Genomic DNA, 22452 nt, shown 5'->3' on the forward strand with positions numbered 1-22452 from the left:
CAAAAGACATATTGATCTGAAAACTGCCGATTGATTTTAAAATTGAACACGTATATCTAGCATCCGGTAGGAGGGAGAATTGCTCTGCTTGTCAGACGTGATGTCTCAAAACTAAAATACGATCTGTCTCAAAAGCTATCCGATCGGTGCCCAAGTAAGTCATACAGTCACCATCTGTGCCCTCCTAGATAGGTTAGACTACAACCTCCATCGTCCCCAGCCAACATGGCTGATCTGTGCAATACTGGTAATATTCAAAGTGGGACTACATTTCAAGATGGTTCAGAAGCTGCAGCTTTTGCAAAACGTGGTGGACAGATAACAGAAACAAGAAAGTCCAAACATATTTGGACTTTGGCTCCACAATTCAAGAAGGACGCAGACAAGCTGGAGCGTGTTCAGAGGAGGGCAACCAGGATGATCAGGGGTCTGGAAACAAAGCCCTATGAAGAGAGACTGAAAGAACTGGGCATGTTTAGCCTGGAGAAGAGAAGATTGAGGGGAGACATGATTGCACTCTTCAAATTCTTAAAAGGTTGTCACACAGAGGAGGGCCAGGATGTCTTCTCGATCCTCCCAGAGTGCAGGACACAGAATAACGGGCTCAAGTTAAAGGAAGCCAGATTCCAGCTGGACATCAGGAAAAACTTCTTGACTGTTAGAGCAGTGCGACGATGGAATCAGTTGCTTGGTGACGTTGTGTGCTCTCCCACACTAGAGGCCTTCAAGAGGCAGCTGGACAACCATCTGTCAGGGATGCTTTAGGGTGGATTCCTGCATTGAGCAGTGGGGTTGGACTCGATGGCCTTGTAGGCCCCTTCCAACTCTGCTATTCTATGATTCTATGATATAGGACCAATTCTGGGCCACTTGCACTGGCTGCCTGTATGTTTCCGAGCGCAATTGAAGGTGCTGGTTTTGAGCTATAAAGCCTTACACACCTCAGGACCACAACACCTGATGAAGTGCCCCTCCTGGCATGAACCAACTAGGACTGTGCAAGTTTTGGCAGCCATTTTATGAAGAATCCACCACTTAGTGCACAGCCCTGGTTCGAAGAGGCAAAAGAGCCTACAACTCCCAACATGCATTGCTAGGGAGGGGCGGACTTACCAGGGACCGGGAATGGCAGGCGCTCGTGGCCTCGTTGCCACCACCGCCACTCACTTGATCACCTGCCCACCTGCACAATCCAGGCCACGGAAGTCTTCCCAACAAGACCCACCTGGCACCAACATTGCCATTTTTTTGGCGCCCAGTTAAAAATGCCCTCTTCTCTCAGACATTCGGCAGCATAGCATGAGGTTAATCAGGTCCTGGGTTGTCTTTGGCTGAGAGTTTAAAATTTGTTTTTAGATCTAGGTTGTCTGCCTGTGTGCTATCTCCTGATGCGTTTTTTTTAATTTTAAAAGGTTTTGCACTTTTATAATGGTTTGTAATCTTGGTGAACCGCCAGAGAGTTTCAGCAATGAAACAGTACAGAAATATAATAAATGAATGAATTGCAATGGACCCGTGGGCTGCTGGGTGCAGTAAATGCAATACTCAATAAAAAATATATATCACTTTTTGCGTCCTGTGACAGCCCCACACAGAAATCCTACTGTGAGGCAATCGCCCACTTCCCCAACACACTGTGAGTTGTGATGCAGTGGCCATGAGACGGAGTTGTGTGAACCTGGAAGTCCCCAGTTCAAATCTCACCTCTGCTTTGCGCTCATTCCGTGGCCTTAACCAAGCCGCATTTTCCCACTTGGTTCCTCACGTCTCTATAATGGGGCATAATAATACTGGCCGCCTTTACAGGGCTGTTGCACTGATGGCTGAGGAAATGTATGTGGCGTGCCTATGCAGCACTACAGAAGAGCTAAGAATTAATTGCATGAATAAAATATCTTCTGGAAATGCCCTAAGCTGGAAGCCTTTCTGCTATGAACTCGCTTGGCCTATTTCTCAGCCCTTCATCAGCAAAACTGAGATAATAATAGCATCACCCTACTTGCAGGGCTCTTCCAAGGATAACTCAGACAATGTTGTGTGAAACACCTTGAACTCTCTAAACCTGGGGTGGGCAGAAAGCGAGTATTCGTGTGTTTGGGACCTCAACTCCCAGCACTCCTGACTGTTGGCCCTGTTGGCAAGGGCTTATGGGAGTTGAAGTCCAAGACATCTGAAGGTCTAACTTCTGCTCAGCCCTGCTGTAAACATCCTAGATATAAACTCTCCAAAAAAAATATTATCAGTTGTGTGAAAAACGCACACAAAAAGATATTTATTCAGGTAAAAATCTCGAGCATTCAGCCTTATGGATCACAATGGGATACAGACGTTGGAGAGGCCAAGATGTGTGACTGAGAGGCTGTCTGTGGCTCCGAATCCGTGCTGTGTCAGTTATATGATGCAGCCGCTGATTCGGAGCCATCCCAGGGCAAAGAGCCGAAGACGTGGAGCAGAAAAGTTAGGGGCTTACCCTGACTTTTCCTGCCTGAGTGAGGTCAGCATGGCTCTTCCCCATCTATCCTCACTTGGGCACTGCTCTGGGGGCGTTCCCAGGAGGAAGGCGACCTGCCATTGGTTGCCAGAAGCTGTGGGAGGGGGCGGGGTTTGGTAGCAGAGCAGCACTAAGACGACAGCCCCTGGGTTGTGGGGTGGGTATCAATGGCTACTAGCCATGATGGCTATACATCACCTGGAGTATCAGAAGCACTTGCTGCAGAACATGATCAGGGGTCAGGAAACAAAGCCCTATGAGAGACTGAAAGAACTGGGCATGTTTAGCCTGGAGAAGAGAAGACTCAGGGGAGACATGAGAGCACTCCTCAAATACCTAAAAGGTTGTCACACAGGGGAGGGCCAGGATCTCTTCTCGACCCTCCCAGAGTGCAGGACACGGAATAACGGGCTCAAGTTAAAGGAAGCCAGATTCCAGCTGGACATCAGGAAAAACTTCCTGACTGTTAGAGCAGTACGACAACGGAACCCTACAATATACTACAAACGAGAAGGAATCTTGGAATTGTTGTAGATCGCAAGCTGAATATGAGCCAACAGTGTGATATGGCTGCAAGAAAGGCAAATGCTATTTTGAGCTGCATTAACAGTAGCATAGCTTCCAAATCACGTGAGGTACTGGTTCCTCTCTATTCACCCCTGGTAAGGCCTCATCTAGAGTATTGCATCCAGTTCTGGGCTCCACAATTCAAAAAGGATGCAGACAAGCTGGAGCGTGTTCAGAGGGGGGCAACCAGGATGATCAGGGGTCTGGAAACAAAGCCTATGAAGAGAGACTGAAAGAACTGGGCATGTTTAGCCTGGAGAAGAGAAGATGGAGGGGAGACATGAGAGCACTCCTCAAATACCTAAAAGGTTGTCACACAGGGGAGGGCCAGGATCTCTTCTCGATCCTCCCAGAGTGCAGGACACGGAATAACGGGCTCAAGTTAAAGGAAGCCAGATTCCGGCTGGACATCAGGAAAAACTTCCTGACTGTTAGAGCAGTACGACAATGGAACCCTACAATACACTACAAACGAGAAGGAATCTTGGAATTGTTGTAGATCGCAAGCTGAATATGAGCCAACAGTGCGATATGGCTGCAAGAAAGGCAAATGCTATTTTGGGCTGCATTAATAGAAGTATAGCTTCCAAATCACGTGAGGTCCTGGTTCCTCTCTATTCAGCCCTGGTTAGGCCTCATCTAGAGTATTGCATCCAGTTCTGGGCTCCACAATTCAAGAAGGATGCAGACAAGCTGGAGCGTGTTCAGAGGAGGGCAACCAGGATGATCAGGGGTCTGGAAACAAAGCCCTATGAAGAGAGACTGAAAGAACTGGGCCTGTTTAGCCTGGAGAAGAGAAGATGGAGGGGAGACATGAGAGCACTCTTCAAATACTTGAAAAGTTGTCACACAGAGGAGGGCCAGGATCTCTTCTCGATCCTCCCACAGTGCAGGACATGGAAGAATGGGCTCAAGTGACAGGAAGCCAGAGTCCAACTGGACATCAGGAAAAACTTCCTGACTGTTAGAGCAGTACGACAATGGAATCAGCTACCTAGGGAGGTTGTGGGCTCTCCCACACTAGAGGCCTTCAAGAGGCAGCTGGACAACCATCTGTCGGGGATGCTTTAGGGTGGATTCCTGCATTGAGCAGGGGGTTGGACTCGATGGCCTTGTAGGCCCCTTCCAACTCTACTATTCTATGATTCTATGCCCTTACGTGCTACCGGTGGGTTCCCCCCAGGCAGCTGCAAACAGCTATGTGGACTAGGCAGACCTTTGGTCTGAGCTAGTTCACGCCTCTTCTCATATTCCTCAACCAGCCCAGTCAGTTTAGTCCTTGGCAATTTAGTTTAATTGACTGAGGAAGGTGGCTGTTCCTTTCACAAAAGCTCCTTTGTTCGTGGCTCATGGCAAAATCTGCTTCCTGGTTGACAGTTTAATCTCTTGGCCATTGTTCTGTTGCCAACTGATCCAAGGAGCCAGCCCAAGGCATGTTGCTGCATGAAGTGGGGCCTAAACAGTGCCCAAACCCCTTGCTAGGGCCGAGGCGTCATAAAAAGTCTCGCTGAACCATCCACGCACCAATCAGGCCTTCAGCTATCTAACTTGATACCTTTCCTCTCCCTTGTCAAGTTTCTGGAGAGATGAGTAAAAAAAACCCCGCTATGCGTGAAGGCAAGGGATTAATTGCCGCAAGCGCTGGGTCAGGCAAACAAGCCGAGAAAACACACAACCACAGATCTTATGTCAGGGGGAAATTACTCAGCCACAACAGCGTGGGATTGCCAGAATCCTCCGCAGCAAAGCGAAAGGAGAAAGAAAAAGCAGCTGTGGGTAAAACTGAAGCCGTTTACCAGAAAAAGTTTGGGGAAGTCCAAAGTGTCTCCACCCTGGGATTCTTGATTTCTCTTTGGGCGGTTGGTCTCCTCTTCTTCTTTTTCTCCCCCCAAAAGGACGAAGAGGCCTTGGAAGCAAGATGACGGCCGGTTCTTTGGGAAGCAGAGAGGCTGCCCCGTCATGAAGCAGCTGCCTCAGGGAACAGATGTGGGGTAGCAGAGGGGTCTACAGACATTTTTGATTCATGGGGTACAACCCACCGGGGACGTTCTGCTGTGGTCTTGCACAGCTCCTCTTCACTTCAGTGGGGCAGGTGAATGTTCCCGGTGGGTTGTGGCTGGAATTTCCACCTCAAGTGCTAAAATGTGTGGGACCGGCCCCATCCCAGAATACACCTCGCTCTTTGCCATGGCCTACCACCACCAACAGTCACAGCCACTAGTGTGAAAGAAACACACCAATCCACATCCTCGCAGCTATAATAAATTTATCTTTGCGTGAAAAGTCTCTCGTTAGATATGCGCACACCCCATTTCCATCCCATGGATCCCCAAAAAGACTGGGGACTCCTGCACTATCAGAGAGACGGCCTTCTCTGTGGTGGCCCCCCAACTGTGGAACAATCTCCCTGACAAGGCCTGCCTGGCGCCAACATTGTCACCTTTTCGGCGCCAGGTCAAGACTTTTCTCTTCTCCCAGGCATTTAGCAATATGTAATGACCGTGGGTCTGGTTTTTTGGCTCATCGTTTCTAAAGTTGTTATAGTGGTCTTAAATGTATGAGTATTTTGCTTGTTTTTGTGGTTTTAAATCTTTGTATATTGTTTTTAAGTGTTTTTATCTCATGTGAACCGCCCAGGGAGCTTCGGCTATGGGGCGGTAGACAAATGCATAAAATCAAATAAATAAATAATAACTCTACTTACAGGCATTGGACTGGGACCTTGACCTTGACCAACCCATAATTAAGGCCCAATCAAAGACACAGGAATCAGAATAAAGAGCTAAGGAGGTGGCATAATGGATTGAACAATGCTGGATTGAGCAATGCTGGCATTTTTTAAAATGCCCCCCTATGAAAACAATTGAATAAACAAAAATCACTGCAAGTAGAAACCTAGCACAACAGGAAACAACCTCTCTCCCTGATGAGCTATTTTTTGTTTGTTTGCAGGGAGTTTAATGCTGATAGCATATAAAAAATGCAACTCCCTTACCTGCAATACTCAGGTCACACAATCCAGTCTACCACCACATGTGTAGACCAGGCCTATAGCTTCACGAACAAAGGATGAGAGCCTGTCTCAGGGGTAAAAGCACCTGTTCTGTATGCAAAAGGTCCAGACTACATCTCTGGCATCTTAGATTATGGGAAAGCCAAGACCCCGGAGAGACACTGCTAGTCACAGGACACAATATCTCGCTAGTCCAACCTGGTGTAAGACATCTTTCTGTGATAAAGTATCAGTCAAATCACTAGCTGCGAGAACATTTCGTTGATCAGTCATTCTAATCAATAATACTTGACACTTGAGTGCATTCACTCAAGAGAGCTTCAGCTGTCGGGCAAGCTAGAAATTAAATGGATAATAATAAGCAAAGATAATGATTCACATGCATTATTCTCCAGTATTTGGTCAGGGAAGCTGCTGACTTGCCAAAGGCAACTCAGGGCACAATCCTGTGCATTTTTGGACAGGAAAAAAAAAGTCCTACAATTCCCGGAATGCCCAGCCAGCCACACTTAGGATTGTTCCCTAAAAGAGTTAATAGCAAAGGCATGTTTTAGTCAGGGGGCTTCACATGTATTTACGATTACAGTTATATTACAACTAAGTGGTATTTTATACACCAGACTTCCCCAACTGTCTGGGCCACTGAATGGGCTGGACTATAGCTTAAAGAGTACTTATCAATGGAACCTTCTCAAACTGGGGAGAGGCAACGAGTGGGGTACGGCAGGACTCGGTCCTGGGCCCAGTGCTCTTCAACATTTTAATTAATGATTTGGACAAGGAGGTGCAGGGAACGCTGATCAGATTTGCAGATGACACAAAATTGGGTGGGATAGCTAATACCCTGGAAGACAGAAACAAACTTCAAAGTGATCTTGATAGGCTGGAGTGCTGGGCTGAAAACAACAGAATGACATTTAATAGGGATAAAAGCCAAGTTCTACATCTAGGAAATAGAAACCAAAGGCACAGTTACAAGATGGGGGATACTTGGCTCAGCAATACTACAAACGAGAAGGATCTTGGAATGGTTGTAGATGGCAAGCTGAATAGGAGCCAACAGTGCGATATGGCTGGAAGAAAGGCAAAGGCTATTTTGGGCTGCATTAATAGAAGCATAGCTTCCAAATCACGTGAGGTACTGGTTCCTCTCTATTCGGCCCTGGTCAGGCCTCATCTAGAGTATTGCGTCCAGTTCTGGGCTCCACAATTCAAGAAGGACGCAGACAAGCTGGAGCGTGTTCAGAGGAGGGCAACCAGGATGATCAGGGGTCTGGAAACAAAGCCCTATGAAGAGAGACTGAAAGAACTGGGCCTGTTTAGCCAGGAGAAGAGAAGATTGAGGGGAGACATGATAGCACTCTTCAAATACTTAAAAAGTTGTCACACAGAGAAGGGCCAGGATCTCTTCTCGATCCTCCCAGAGTGCAGGATACGGAATAACAGGCTCAAGTTACAGGAAGCCAGATTCCAGATGGACATCAGGAAAAACTTCCTGACTGTTAGAGCAGTACGACAATGGAACCAGTTACCTAGGGAGGTTGTGGGCTCTCCCACACTAGAGGCCTTCAAGAGGCAGCTGGACAAGCATCTGTCGGGGCTGCTTTAGGGTGGATTCCTGCATTGAGCAGGGGGTTGGACTCGATGGCCTTGTAGGCCCCTTCCAACTCTGCTATTCTATGGTTCTATGATGGGAATTATATTCCAACCCACCTGGAGGGTGCCTGGTTATGGAAGGCTGATCTACACTAATAAATTTATTTTGTCATACGCTTTCATGGAATCAGTCGACTTCACGCTTATGAAATGTTATCTTCAATTGGCCAAACTACACACAAAATGGGATGAACGGGGGTGGAGGTGGAGGTGTAGTTGGAAACAGTGAGATCTAAGGGAAATGACAGACCGTGGTGATTCCCTTAACAATGGCCATTCACAAAACTGTTGTTATGGGGTAACACAGACACCCTTGCATTTATGAGCCGATTATGAGTGTGTGTGTTTCAAGCCACAGGAGATAAGATTTAAACCTCATGATGAATTCTGGTCCAGCTGTTTCCCATCGAAATCTGCCCTTGAAATTCCTTTGTTCAAGACCGGTCAGCGACAGAGGGACGACTCAGACACTTCGCCATGGCTTAGGTGAGTTGCGGCACATGCCGGCGGCCATTTTGAATATTCAAGCCATGGTGGGTGGGCACCATGGCTTATTGTTCCATTCGAACCCAGGAAGCGTGGGCTGTTGGTGCGGTTAACGAACCACACACAACCCAGGGGCTGTTTAGGATTTTTGTAACTTTGGCCTGGCCAAAATGTGCTATATTACCCACATATTGCAGACAAGGGACGGTGGCTGATTTGCTGAAGGACACTCAAGGCGTAATCATGGCTGGCTGCAGGGATGATGGGAGTTGTAGGACCTTTTTCTGTCTAAACATGATTAAGATTGAACCCTTACTGCGATTTAAATGTTATACTTGACGTTTCCATTGCAATACTCGTAAAAATGTAAAGCTAATAGCATACGCTTCTCTTACATCGTTTACCTTTAAAAACACACACAAAAGCACTGAAAACTGTTGATGCTTTAACTAATTTTAGCAGCCCAAAGAACTGCGCTTGGTAGGCTGACAACCACAGGTCCATTTCAACAGAATTCTACTCTCTTCCACTGAAGTTGTTGGGGTACCTTCAGTTTCGCCATGACTACTTATTCGTTCTATTTCCCACTCAGACATATATGTATTTTAATGACATAGGCATTCTCTCACATATTCACTATGAGGGATGATCACCCATTAATTACAACTTTGAAACCACCAAGGTTGCCTAATATTGTATTTGCAATTCTCATCCGTTCATCGTTACTAATCGACATACGAAATGAAACGTTTTCTGAGACAAGTTTCCCGTCCCGCATCTGTGCCGATTCCCTGCAGGTGTTGGGGACTTCAGCTCCCATCTGCCCCAGCCAGCGTGAGCAATGGTCAAGAATGATGGAAGGTGGAGACCAAACCCTCTGGAGGGCACCAGAAAAATGGAAGGCGGCGTTGCTTTTAAAACTTGATTTTGCTCTGAATTTATACTGTTAGTTTTACCCTACCCTGTGCCTGTTTGGTGCATTCTCTTCCTTCCCCTCCTTATTGTTTTATTATGATTTTATTAGAATGTAAGCCTAGGCGGCAGGGTCTTGCTATTTACTGTTTTACTCTGTACAGCACCATGTACACTGATGGTGCTATATAAATTAACAAGAAGAAGAAGAAGAAGAAGAAGAAGAAGAAGAAGAAGAAGAAGAAGAAGAAGTCTCCCTGGGGACTGTGTCTAGCGCTATGAGGAAACGAAACCAAGGAAAAGTTGGAACATGCAAATAAACTTTGCTGACTTTGCAACGGCTGTGACCTCGTCTGACACACAGCTATTTTCCGGAGTAACTGAAAATGATCAAGGAAGGAAAACAGAGGGAGAGGTCCTCATACTGTAGGCATAGAACTAATTAAAGGGACGCTGCACACACACACACACTCTTCCCAGCCTTCATCCATCCACCCAGGCTCATCAATGTCTTCCTCACTAAAAACTGTTGCTGTAGATAGAGCTTTCCAAACTTTTCATGTTGGTGACACACTTTTTAGACCTGCATCCTTTCGCGACACAGTAATTCAGTTTTACTAGCAAACCGGAGGTTAAACTAACCCCTTATAAGAGATACGGACACATACATAAACTGTAATAACGAAATGTACGGGGACACAACACATCTCATGAAAACCTTTCATTTATATTTTTAAAAATATATGATTTGCAAGATAATAACATACATTTCCAAGACTTTTCACATTGAACCAATTTTGTCGAGCTGCGATCGAGCGGAGGTTGAGATGGTGTTCCATCAAAAAACTGGACCCGTGGAATTTCTCAAATGCATCATTCCAGGTGCAGCCACATCACCGGAAGTGACGCGGAATCAGCTGTTTTGACCCGATTATGCATATTGCGCATGCACAGTACCTGTATGATCCCTCGACCATGGTGTGCATACACAAATACAACGGAAGGGGGATATACTAGTTCACCATACTAATCGGCACGTTTGCTGCATAAAAATGCATGCAAGTTGGTATTGCTTATTTCACATAGACTCAGAGGTTTCTCATTACGTTCACGTGACACACCTACACACTGCAGCTGACACACTAACGTGTCGCGAGACAGTTTGGAAAGTTCTGCTGTAGACAGAGAAAGCAAGGCCCCAAGCCTTGATAGAACCACTCTGAATGTAGGCCTCTGTATGTAGTTTAGTTCTTGCAAGTGAACTGCATGATGGGATTGGAATAACGGATGTGCCTGAATGTGCTGTAATGCTACAACTGTTGTATCAGCAAGGAAATGCTTAATTGGAATTTCTAACTGTCAAGTGGTGTAGTGGTCAGAGTGTCGGACTGAGAGTCCGGAGATCCGGGTTCTAGTCCCCGCTCAGCCACGGATACCCACTGGGTGACTTTGGGCCAATCACAGACTCTCAGCCCAACCTACCTCCCAGGGTTGTTGTTGTGAGGATAAAGTGGAAAGGAGAAAGATTATGTATGCCGCCTTGGGTTCCTTGGAGGGAAAAAGGCAGGATATAAATGCAATAATAAATAAGAATGCACTAATAAAGACCACTTGATATAGTAGAAGACAAATAAGCTAGCTTGATAAGGACTAACCATCCAGGCCAATCTGACATTGCCAGAAGAGTTATGGGCCATCTTTTGATAAGGTGTAATGAAGAAGTTTTCTTTGATCTGTCTTTGTTTTGCTTTAGAATTTTGCCAACTGCTAATTGGTTAAGATGCTGCTGTGTATAAATATACCGGCCTTTCACACTGCCAATAGAGAATTTTTGTTTGTTTGCATGACTCTCTCCATACAGCTGTATTACACTCAATAAAAAAAAGAGTTGCCTTACAACCAAAGTGGATTTTTATCTTTGACAAGACAGCGCACATGATGACCTGATTGGAGTGCCTTGTTCAACGTTTTCCTTTCTGCCTCTTTTTGCTGCTGTTGCAAAAGAGCTGATGGGTTGTATGCAATTAAATCAACTGACAATAGAAAGAGGCATTTTACTGCTCGGACTCTGCCCTCTGCCCGAGCTGAACATGATGCACTTTCTTGGAGACAGGGGAATCCAGGGACACAGACAGGCCCCTTTACACCTCAGTCATAAGAAGATCAGGACAGCTGCCAGTCCAGAGGTTAAACTGTCCCCAGGTTAAAGGCGGCTTTAAAGGAGGCTTAGACAAATTCACGGAGGACAAGACTACAAAGTCACCATGGCTAAAGCCTAAACCCAGGATCAGAGGCTGCACGCCTCTCAACACTAGTAACAAAGGAACAACAGTGGAAGCAAGCTATTGCCCTTGGGTTCAGCTTGGGGGATTCTCAGCAACTGGTTGGTCCCTGTGGGAAATAGGGTGTGAGGTTAGGGTCTGATCCATCATGGCTTTTCTTATGTCTTTCTCCTGTTTTTCACGGTGTTTATTTATTTATTTATTTATTACATTTATAGACCGCCCCATAGCCGTAGCTCTCTGGGCGGTTTATGAAAGTTGAAAACAATGAACGTTAAAAACAGATATTCAAAATTTAAAACCACCAAAAGTATATATATATAAAAAAAAAACCCACGTCCATTTAAAACAACTATTCTCGGGTCAGTTAAAAACTCAGCATAAATGCTGTTAAATGCCTGGGAGAAGAGAAAAGTCTTGACCTGGCACTGAAAAGATAACAATGTTGGCGCCAGGCGAGCCTCGTCGGGGAGATCATTCCACAGTCGGGGGGCCACCACTGAAAAGGCCCTCTCCCTTGTTGCCATCCTCTGAGCTTCCCTCGGAGTAGGCACACGGAGGAGGACCTTAGGTATTGAGCGCAGTGTACGGGTAGATTCATGTCGGGACAGATGTTCAGATTAAAATACCAGAGAAAGCCTAGAGGACAGCTTTCTCCAGCCAGCTGTGTTGGACTAGAACTCCCAGAATGCCCCAGGGCTCCCAGAATCCCCCAGACTTGTAACCCAACTCACCCAAAGAGCACCAGTTGGGGAAAGCTACTATTAAAAGACGTAGGATTAAGTTGCACCCAACTCCAGGCCTCCATTAGCACTTAGCATTAGCATTTAGACGCAAAGCTCCTGGATTCATGCTGCAATAGCTGGCATCTACTTCTAGCAGCAGGGAAATCCACTGGATAAAGGGTGCAGTTATGCACGCTTACCCAAGTGTCAGCCCACTGAGCTCAATGGGACTTACTTCCGAGTTAACACACTTAGGATCGGGCGACAAACCAGAATCTGCAAGAAACCGGAAACCTAACTCAATCGATTGCAACCTTTAGAAAATTGGCAAAGATTAATCTCTGTCGACAGGCTTTTCTTAGGATCAAAGAGATCCACTTATGTTTTTATCACTGGGGTTAAATTCTTTCAGTTATCATTCTCAGTCTTGATTAATATTAATGTTTATAGGGGATTTCTTAAGCAGCAAAAAAACCCTGAAGATTACAATTCTTTAAAAAATAAAAAATAAAAAATTGTGCTAAAGGTAAATCAGATACTATACCAAGAAATATCAAATCCCCTCAACCTGTACACATTATACAATCTTGTCAATATTTGCTTTTTTTGGAATAATTTTGAAGCGTTCTACTTCAATAGGGAAGGGGGAAAGAAATCACTGGAAATCAACCACTATCCAGCTTCTGAAATTTTACTAGGCAATCTCCACACATAGTCCTTGTCGTAAGAACTAGAAACTTGTTTTCCTTATGAAAGCGGAGATTCTAAGGATCCTGAATTCTGAGCCCAATACAAAACTGGAATCTCTGTACAGTCTAGCGCAGCCTTCCTCAACCTGGGGCGCTCCAGATGTGTTGGACTACAACTCCCAGAATGCCCCAGCCAGCTGGCTGGGGCATTCTGGGAGATGCAGTCCAACACATCTGGAGTGCCCCAGGTTGAGGAAGGCTGGTCTAGCGTGTACACTGACAGTAACCGGGTGTGTATTATAGCAGTTGAATGCAGAAAAGCAGAACTGGAGGACTCTAATTAGTATGTCTGGCAATTGAAAATAGGGAAGCAAGACCCCAATCCCACACTACTTCTACACAGCTAGGAGCAAATAAGGAGAGAACTGAAAGTCATCGAGTCCAAGCACCGTGTCCCAAGAAGCATCCACAACATCATTTACTGTGTAACCCAGCCTTCTTCAACCTGGTGCTCTCCAGATAGCTTGGACTACAACTTCCAGCATTCCTGACTGGTTGGGGATGATGGGAGCTGAAGGCTAGAACCTTCTGGAGGGCACCAGGTTGGGTTAAACCAAGCAAATCAGATAAGGCACCAGAGGTTAAAATGGGTTGCAAACAGGTGCTTGCAAAGAAAATCGTTCTAGGTGACTCAAGCGAGTGAGCCACGCCACATGGCGGCAGCCCCATCAAAACCAGGGTAAGGGACCTGCATTCCAAACAAGCGGCTTGCAAGTGGGCTTCTCTTACAAAAGCTATGTTCAGAATTGCGTGCCTTGTTGTGAGTCCGACATTGACACTTGTTCAGAATTTGGGGGCGAGGAGAGGCTATAGTAAAAACGGAGAAGTAATGAGTGTATAAAGACTATATGGAGAGAAAGTTGACAGGATGGATATACATTATGGTTCAATATGTCAAGAAATACTTTTGTAAGCCGCCGTGAGAGCCTTTTTTGGCTGAATGGCGGCATAATAATGCTTAAATAAATAAATAAATTATGGTTCAGTGCAAAAGGAATAAGTGAATCCTCTCTTTTTTTTTCTCCTCCCATTTTTGTAGACCTGTTATATGGTTCTCTAATATACAGTACTTTGCAATACCAAATAAATATGATCTAGTCTCTTTGCTGGGCACAGTATTTATTTCATTTGCAGATTGCAGCTTCTTCAAAAGCCTGAATGTGCAGAAAAGTATCAGAAAACTTCCACACACACACACACACCAGAAAAACCACCAAATCATGTGCTAACTGTTACCTAACTAATACTATCAGTCACTGTACCTATTATTATTAATAACAACGTTTATGAGTCACTCCACACCACAAAAAGCAGTCTCAAAGTGACTTAAACACATATACAGAAATCTATTAATTTAGCAGAAAAACGTAATCAACATAAACCAGAATCAGTACAATTACACAAACCAAAATATAAAAACACAATCGAAGAACAGTAGAATATGAAAACTGTTCATCCACAATACACAAATCCACCCCACCCTGGAATGAACACAACAAAAGCAGCCCACAATGACTGGCCCATAACTAATATCAAAATGCCTGGAAAAAGAAGTACGTCTTTGCCTGGTTTAGATTTATTTCTTCACCTGTATCTAGCTTTAGAGTAGATTCAAATATACACAAGCGCAGAGTGCAGGACACGGAATAACGGGCTCAAGTTAAAGGAAGCCGGATTCCAGCTGGACATCAGGAAAAACTTCCTGACTGTTAGAGCAGTACGACAATGGAATTGGTTACCTAGGGAGGTTGTGGGATTTCCCACACTAGAGGCCTTCAAGAGGCAGCTGGACAACCCTCTGTCAGGGGTGCTTTAGGGTGGATTCCTGCATTGAGCAGGGGGTTGGACTCGATGGCCTTGTAGGCCCCCTTCCAACTCTGCTATTCTATGATTCGGGAACATAACTCGAATTTCTGTGCAACCTACTTGTTGGTGTCTTGTGAGTCAACTTCTGAAATATGTGGCAAAGCCGTTTCAGTAGAACCAACAAGAGGCCTTTTAAGAAAGCATTACTGGAATCCTTCCGTTGTTGTTTTTAACAAAAAACTTCCAAGAAACGTGACGTATGTCAAAACATATTTTTAAACGCGCACATCTTCACTTCCGCCATTTTGAGATTTCTGAAACTTAGTTCAAACAACGAAGAGGGCTCTCTAATCCACAAACACCTAAAGCAGAATAAATCTGTTAGGGAGCAATCTGATGGTCCCAAGACAGCATCGGGGGGTGGGGGGCGCTTTGTATTCCTGGGTCCGAGGTTGGAGACAGCACTCTGGCCTCAGATCTGCCCTCCACCCTACTAGCACAGAAAGTACTGCACCAGTTGGACCTCAGAGAGAGGGTAAAGGGGGCGATGTGATGGGTGCGAAGCGGACTGGAAAGGCCAGGATACGAGCCAAACCCAGGCATTTCCAGCCTCCTTCCCTCCCACTCTGGAACACCCCAGCTAGATGGGCAAAAAGCCCATCTAGCGAAAATGCAGAGCAGGAGGAGCAGCAGAAGAGAAGACCACCTCCACTGCACCTCCCGCTCTGTACTAGACGCTTGTAAGCCTCAGAGTTCAGGCGCTTATGAGCACGGAGGACTGAAGACATAGGGTTGCGCCTTCCTGCCACCCCGCCAAATAGATGATTTTTTCTTTCACGACTGGATGGATGATCACCAACACTAGTGGCACCTTAAACTTAAACACAGATTGACAAGACCATAGGGATACCCAGGAAGGACGACAGACCAAGAGACGTACACCACTGGTGGTCACCTACAGCCCCCAATTGAAACCACTGCAACGGATCATCAGTGAACACCAACCCATCAGCAACACAGACACTACTCACTCACAAGCTTTGGGAGGCAGGCCAGTCCTGGCCTACAGACAACCTCCCAACCTGAAGCAGATGCTAACCAGCAACAGCACACAGGACAGAGACACAGACAGAGGGACCAGACCATGCAATAGACCCAAGTGCCAACTCTGCCCCCGCATCTATCCAGGCAACACTGTCACAGGACCCAACAACATCAGTCCCACCATCAAGGGCTCTTTCACCTGCATCCTTATATAATCTGTGTTACGTGCCATCCCTGACTTTGTCTATTGTTAAGTTCTTAATAGACACATAACACGTGTCTTAATTTTTTTCACCCCTTTTTTCAACTGCACATAATCAGATTTTCAACTGCACATTTTTTCCCAACTGCACATTAAAAAAAGAAACCTGCAGCCTGCCACGACATCTGCAAGAATCACAGAATAGCAGAGTTGGAAGGGGCCTACAAGGCCATCGAGTCCAACCCCCTGCTCAATGCAGGAATCCAACCTTAAGCATCCCTGACAGATGGTTGTCCAGCTGCCTCTTGAAGGCCTCTAGTGTGGGAGAGCCCACAACCTCCCTAGGTAACTGATTCCATTGTCGTACTGCTCTAACAGTCAGGAAGTTTTTCCTGATGTCCAGCTGGAATCTGGCTTCCTTTAACTTGAGCCCATTATTCCGAGTCCTGCACTCTGGGAGGATCGAGAAGAGATCCTGGCCCTCCTCTGTGTGACAACCTTTTAAGTATTTGAAGAGTGCTATCATGTCTCCCCTCAATCTTCTCTTCTCAAGGCTAAACAGGCCCTGTTCTTTCCGTCTCTCTTCATAGGGCTTTGTTTCCAGACCCCTGATCATCCTGGTTGCCCTCCTCTGAACACGCTCCAGCTTGTCTGCATCCTTCTTGAATTGTGGAGCCCAGAACTGGACACAATACTCTAGATGAGGCCTAACCAGGGCCGAATAGAGAGGAACCAGTACCTCACATGATTTGGAAGCTATACTTCTATTAATGCAGCCCAAAATAGCATTAGCCTTTCTTGCAGCCATACCGCACTGTTGGCTCATATTCAGCTTGCGATCTACAACAATTCCAAGATCCTTCTCGTTTGTAGTATTGCTGAGCCAAGTTTCCCCCATCTTGTAACTGTGTATTTGGTTTCTATTTCCTAAATGTAGAACTTGGCATTTATCCCTATTAAATTTCATTCTGCTGTTTTCAGCCCAGCACTCCAGCCTATCAAGATCACTTTGAAGTTTGTTTCTGTCTTCTAGGGTATTAGCTATCCCACCCAATTTTGTGTCATCTGCAAATCTGATCAGCGTTCCCTGCACCTCCTCGTCCAAATCATTAATAAAAATGTTGAAGAGCACTGGGCCCAGGACTGAGCCCTGTGGTACCCCACTCTTTGCCTCTCCCCGGTTTGAGAAGGTTCCATTGATAAGTACTCAACGGATTAGTACTCAAAGGTTCCATTGAGAAGGTTCCATTGAGAAGGCAGCCTACAACTAAAAATCAGGGAGTTGGGGAAAGAGGCAACTTTGTTCTCACTCAAATGGACAATGAGGAAGTATGAGGTGTGAACCACAAAGGAAGGACTCCCAGGAGGTGCTTCCAGAAGAGGCTTTTACTGTGCAGGTCCAGACAGATCCAGACGTTGCTGCCTTCGATTTGTAGCCCTCCTAGATTTCCTCGCCACTTCCATCTTTCATCTTACTAGAAGAAAGCTGTTGAGGAAGAAAAGCCCAGAAGAGCTGCCTGCCGCACCTTTTAGAGTCCTAGCCCTCCATCTGGAAGCTTTTCTTCTGCAATCACACGACATTCGCATTGTGTAATTTATTGAGCCCCACTGAGCGGCTCAAGGACAGGCCTGGGTTCGAAGCCTCGCCCTGCCACACGTTCCTCCGAGGCCCTGAGCAAGACACAGGCCTTCATCCCCAGTGGAAATGAGCAACTCCACTATAGATAATGGAGTTCTTCGAAGTGAGATTTAGAGGCATGTGGAAGTTATCAGGGAGAGGACATCCCGTTTCGATGATTGCAACACACGCGACGTCCAGAACGCTGTAGCCAAACTGTGGACTGCGGCTAATGATAGAAAGCACGTAGCTCTCTTGTTATAGCAGCTGTACTGGCAACTGATCCATTCGCAGGCACAATTCAAAGTGCTGGTTATGGCCTAAAAAGCCCTAAACAATTTGGGACCAGGCTTTTTGTAAGACCAGTCTCCCTTAGGATTCTGTCCAGGTTTTAAGATCCCTGGGAGAGGCATTCACCATTGGAGGCATGTTTGTCAGGAACACGAGACAGGGCCTTCTCAGTGGCTGCTCCCAGGCTCCGGAACTCCCTGATTTTGAACGGGGTTGGGGGTGCAGGCTACCTCCATCTCTGTTGCCCTTCTGCTAGTGAGCAAAAACATTTTTATTCCGGCAGCCATTTCGCTTTTAAGCTGACGCTGAAATAGGTTTTAACTGATGGGTGCTGTTTATTTCTTGACTACTGATGTGTTTTTAATTGAGATTTTTTTACGATGTAATTTTAATTTTGCATTTTATCGCGCGCGTTGTTGTCACAGCCACCTTGAGTGCTATTTGTAGTAGAAAAGTGGGATATAAACTGAATAAATGGGGTCTCAGGTCAACAGGATTGGCTGGGGACGGTAGCAGGGCTGACCACATTTACCACTTGGCAAATTAGCCTTAAATTCTCCTTCTCCAACTTGTTGTCCTCCAGAAGGATTGGAACACAACTCCCATCATCTCCAGCCAGCAGGCCCTGGGGAGTATGGGAACCGTAGCCCAACACATCTGGAGGACACCAGGTTGGAGAAGGATAATTTAGGGCGCCATCCTATGCATGTTTAGACAGAAAAAGCCCCACAACTCACAGCATTCCCCAACCACCAGGCCCTGGGGATTATGGGAACTGTAGTCCAACATATCTAATGGACTCCAGGTTGGGGAAGGCTGTGCTTAAGCAGTTCCATACCTATTTTGATCAGAGTATAAACTCCACTGAAGTTCAGGCCTGGCTCATAATGAGTTGATCCCAGCACCATTATTTCCACTCATTTATTTTATTTTATTTATTTATTACACTTCTATACCGCCCAATAGCCGGAGCTCTCTGGGTGGTAATCCTATGCATGTTCAGACAGAAAAAGTCCCACAACTCCCAGCATGTTGAGAGTTGCAGGACTTTTTTCTGTTCAAACATGCATAAGATTGCACCTTTGGTATATTTATTTGCTGCTTTTCTGCAGTAAAGTGTACAATAAACATTAACTTTTCCAAAAGACAAGAGTGACTTGTCTTTTTTGCACTTGAGCCAAAAAACACAAGGAAATAGTATGATTTCCCCCTCATTGTTTGGCGGGCCCGCTTAACCGGGCAGTTATTAGGACACCGTGATTATTAGCTTCTGTCCCGCCGAGTCATTTTTGCCACATCAAGAACCCCAAAGAAAGATTTATGGGGGGAAATCCCTGCTTGGTGGCCTGCAGGCACTTCAAACTCGCCACAGGAGAGTAGACCAAGAGCCAGTATTTACAGCCTGTCAAAGAGGGTGTGACAAGCTGGAGCGTGTTCAGAGGAGGGCAACCAGGATGATCAGGAGTCTGGAAACAAAGCCCTGTGAGGAGAGACTGAAAGAACTGGGCAGGTTTAACCTGGAGAAGAGAAGATGGAGGGGAGACTTGAGAGCACTCTTCAAATACTGGAAAGGTTGTCACACAGAGGAGGGCCAGGATCTCTTCTCGATCCTCCCAGAGTGCAGGACACGGAATAACGGGCTCAAGTTAAACGAAGCCAGATTCCAGCTGGACATCAGGAAAAACTTCCTGACTGTTAGAGCAGTACGACAATGGAATCAGTTACCTAGGGAGGTTGTGGACTCTCCCACACTAGAGGCCTTCAAGAGGCAGCTGAACAACCATCTGTCAGGGATGCTTTAGGGTGGATTCCTGCATTGAGCAGGGGGTTGGACTCGATGGCCTTAGAGGACCCTTCTATGATTCTATGATTCTATGAATTCTCAAAGGGATAGCAGTTACTGTAGTAGCTACAATGTTGGGATGGAGGGTGCAGTTATAGAGACTTTAGGATATTATTGGTGGGGCGTGTTTACTAAAGTCTTGGAATATTGGAGGGGGGTCCATTTGGGATATAAGGAGGCAAGCAAATATTATGGGGACCCAATTCTACACAAGATAAGGAGTCCTATACAGACATCATCTTACAGCTAGGAGCGAAGGCTAAATTCAAGGTCCCAGGAAAATTGGTTAAATGAATAATATGGCTCAGTTAGGAAGCACTTGGACTGCTAAGTTACTCAAACTTATGGGGTAATGTAGGTGCTTGGCAGGACCTTATGAGCGCAAAGCGTTTAAGCTAGTCACCCGGTTAATTATAAGGTGCTGTCAGGCAGGGCGCCCTGGAGCCAAGAATGATGGACGTCACTAGCACCTGATTCTCACTGAGGATGTAAGCCGGTGTTGTCTGTTCTGTGCCACTTCAGGCAGCAAGTGGAGACGGGCCTCGCAGGCCCAAAGACACCTCCATATAAAACAATCCTCCCTGCATGCAGAGCTCTAGCATGTCAGGGAGAAGAGTTTAGAGAAGGGACATCCCTCTCACTGACATGCTAGTCTTCCCTGGGCAGGGTTATATAGTTTCAATGAAAGAGCATTCGCACAAGGGGAGTAATAGTTTCAATGAAAGAGCGTTATTCACCCGAGCCACCTACCTTAGCTCCAAACACAGTTTACCGCCTCAGTGAGGACTAGGCCTAAACAGGAAGGCCAAGAAGTACTTTGGGGTGTGATGAAGCCAGCATAAACAACTACCATCCTGGCAGAGGAAGGGTGTTAAATTATGGGATGAGGGGAGGGAAGGAAAAGGAACCGGGCGAGGCCAGCCTTCATGTGAGAAGCCCAGAGAGCTTCGGCTATTGGGCGGTATAGAAATGAAATGAAATAAATAAATAAATGGGAAACTCCTGAACACTGAAGTCCTGGACCTTTGTTTCTCTGTGTGGGTTCAAGCTTGAACCACAGATGCACAATACTTTATAACACTCCATTTTGAGCCAGAGAGGCTTTTCCCACTTTGGTCCTTTGAACTGCCACCCTGCCCTCAATATTTCACCAATCTTCTTGAAACGCGCAGGGCATGTAAAACCAGCATTTCTTTCTGGCAGGTCTCCGTTTCAGAAAGATTGGTGAAACGTTTTCCATTTTACGAACGTCAGAATGACCCACCCCCAATTACGGCCTTAACATGGCGGAACGCTCTTTTCACGGATGGCCTATAACACAGGGAAACACTCATGTGCTTCCCTGTAATAACGCTTGTGTAGGCCTCTAAACCTCTTCCTGGCTATTATCTCAGGACTCTTCACAACAACCCTGTAAAGTAGGCCAGTGTTATAGGCGGCCCCACCACCACTAGAGATTTCAGGAAGGGGCTGATGGCCATCTAGTAAATAGATATTTAACCTATGCGACTGGTTTAACACGCTTTAGGCACCGTGACTGAGTTCGGACGACAAGCTAATCAACGGGGGAGGGGGAGTAATAGGACCAGAATGGGAAACAACCGTGGATTCGCGTGTCGTCTGAACTCAGCCCATGTCTCACTTAAGAGCCGTTTCCCCCTCCTGCGCGCGGGCAAACTTTAAGGAGCCGAGCTTCCCAAGTGGGATTTGGGGAGGGTATGTGTGTGTTTGGCGCGCGGAATTCGAATTCACCACCCCCACCCCAGGACCCCGCCCCACGTTCAACTCGCGCCTGCCTTCGGGTTGCTTTCGTATACGGAAACCCGCGTCCCAACCCCGCCAGGGGAGGAGAAAGCCCCACTCACCGAGGCGCAGGAAGAGCACCACGCTGAACATGGAGAGCAAGGTGGGGACCACGACGCCCGAGAAAGTGGGCAGCTTGCGGTCCCGGCTGTTGCTGCTGCCCGGCGGCTCCGCTTCCACCGAGACGCTGCTGCACAGGCGGTAAGCCAGCAGCGGGCTCCGCTCCGACAAGCCAACGCCGCCGACGCCCCGGCAGCCAGGCATGGTGGCGACTCGGCGCCCCGGACGGGACAAAACGACTGAGCCGCCGCCGGCAGTCCCAGCAGGGCGCGCCGCCCTCGACCCGCCCCGATCTCCGCCTCCTGCTGCCCCGGCTCAGCCCCGGCCGGGAACCACCACCCCCGGTGCCTCTGCCGTGGATGGCTGGGAGTTAAAGGGCTGCCGGGCGAGGAGGAGGAGACCGCCAGGCGGTGCGCCGGGATTCCTCGCGAGTCACGCGCGCGCGCGCACGCCCACCCCGGGGCAGCGTTGCAGCGCGATCCTCACCAAGCACGTTTGTTACGAAATAACCCCCCCCCCCCACCGACCCACCCGCTCGCTCTCGCTGGGACTGGCTCCCAATTGGATCGGGGCCTTTCCTCCCCTAGGAAGAGTGCGCGCGTAAGGCGAGAGAGAGCGCCTCCGCTTCAGCCCCGACAGCCTGTGGCTGAGTTCGGACGACACGCTAATCAAGGGTTGTTTCCCATTTTTCCCATTACCCCTCCCCGCAGTTGATGAGCGTGTCGTCCGAACTCAGCCTGGGTGTGCCTGCTTGCAAGTAAATTACGCAAGCTAGGCTGGGTCTTCTCTTTTCTTTTTCTGCTTCCAAGCAATCCTAGACACGATCGGGCGGAATAACTAGAGATTTTGAGGGGTGGGGGACAGAGAGACCCTAAAAATGGGGGGGGAATAGCCACCTTGAGTG

The 22452-nt window shown here is 47.0% G+C and overlaps 1 protein-coding gene across 1 annotated transcript in view; it reads right to left on the reverse strand.

Moving 5' to 3' along the window:
• Positions 1 to 21752, reverse strand: part of LOC134402377 (solute carrier family 12 member 9-like) — a 128542-nt gene extending 106790 nt beyond the window's left edge. Inside the window, exon 1 of the mRNA XM_063131794.1 lies at positions 21551 to 21752. Within this exon, the coding sequence (XP_062987864.1) occupies positions 21551 to 21752 (202 nt within the window). The remainder of the gene's footprint in view (positions 1 to 21550) is intronic.
• Positions 21753 to 22452: the final 700 nt, after the last annotated feature.

Source organism: Elgaria multicarinata, chromosome 8, assembly GCF_023053635.1.
Source record: "Elgaria multicarinata webbii isolate HBS135686 ecotype San Diego chromosome 8, rElgMul1.1.pri, whole genome shotgun sequence".
Taxonomy (NCBI): domain Eukaryota; kingdom Metazoa; phylum Chordata; class Lepidosauria; order Squamata; family Anguidae; genus Elgaria; species Elgaria multicarinata.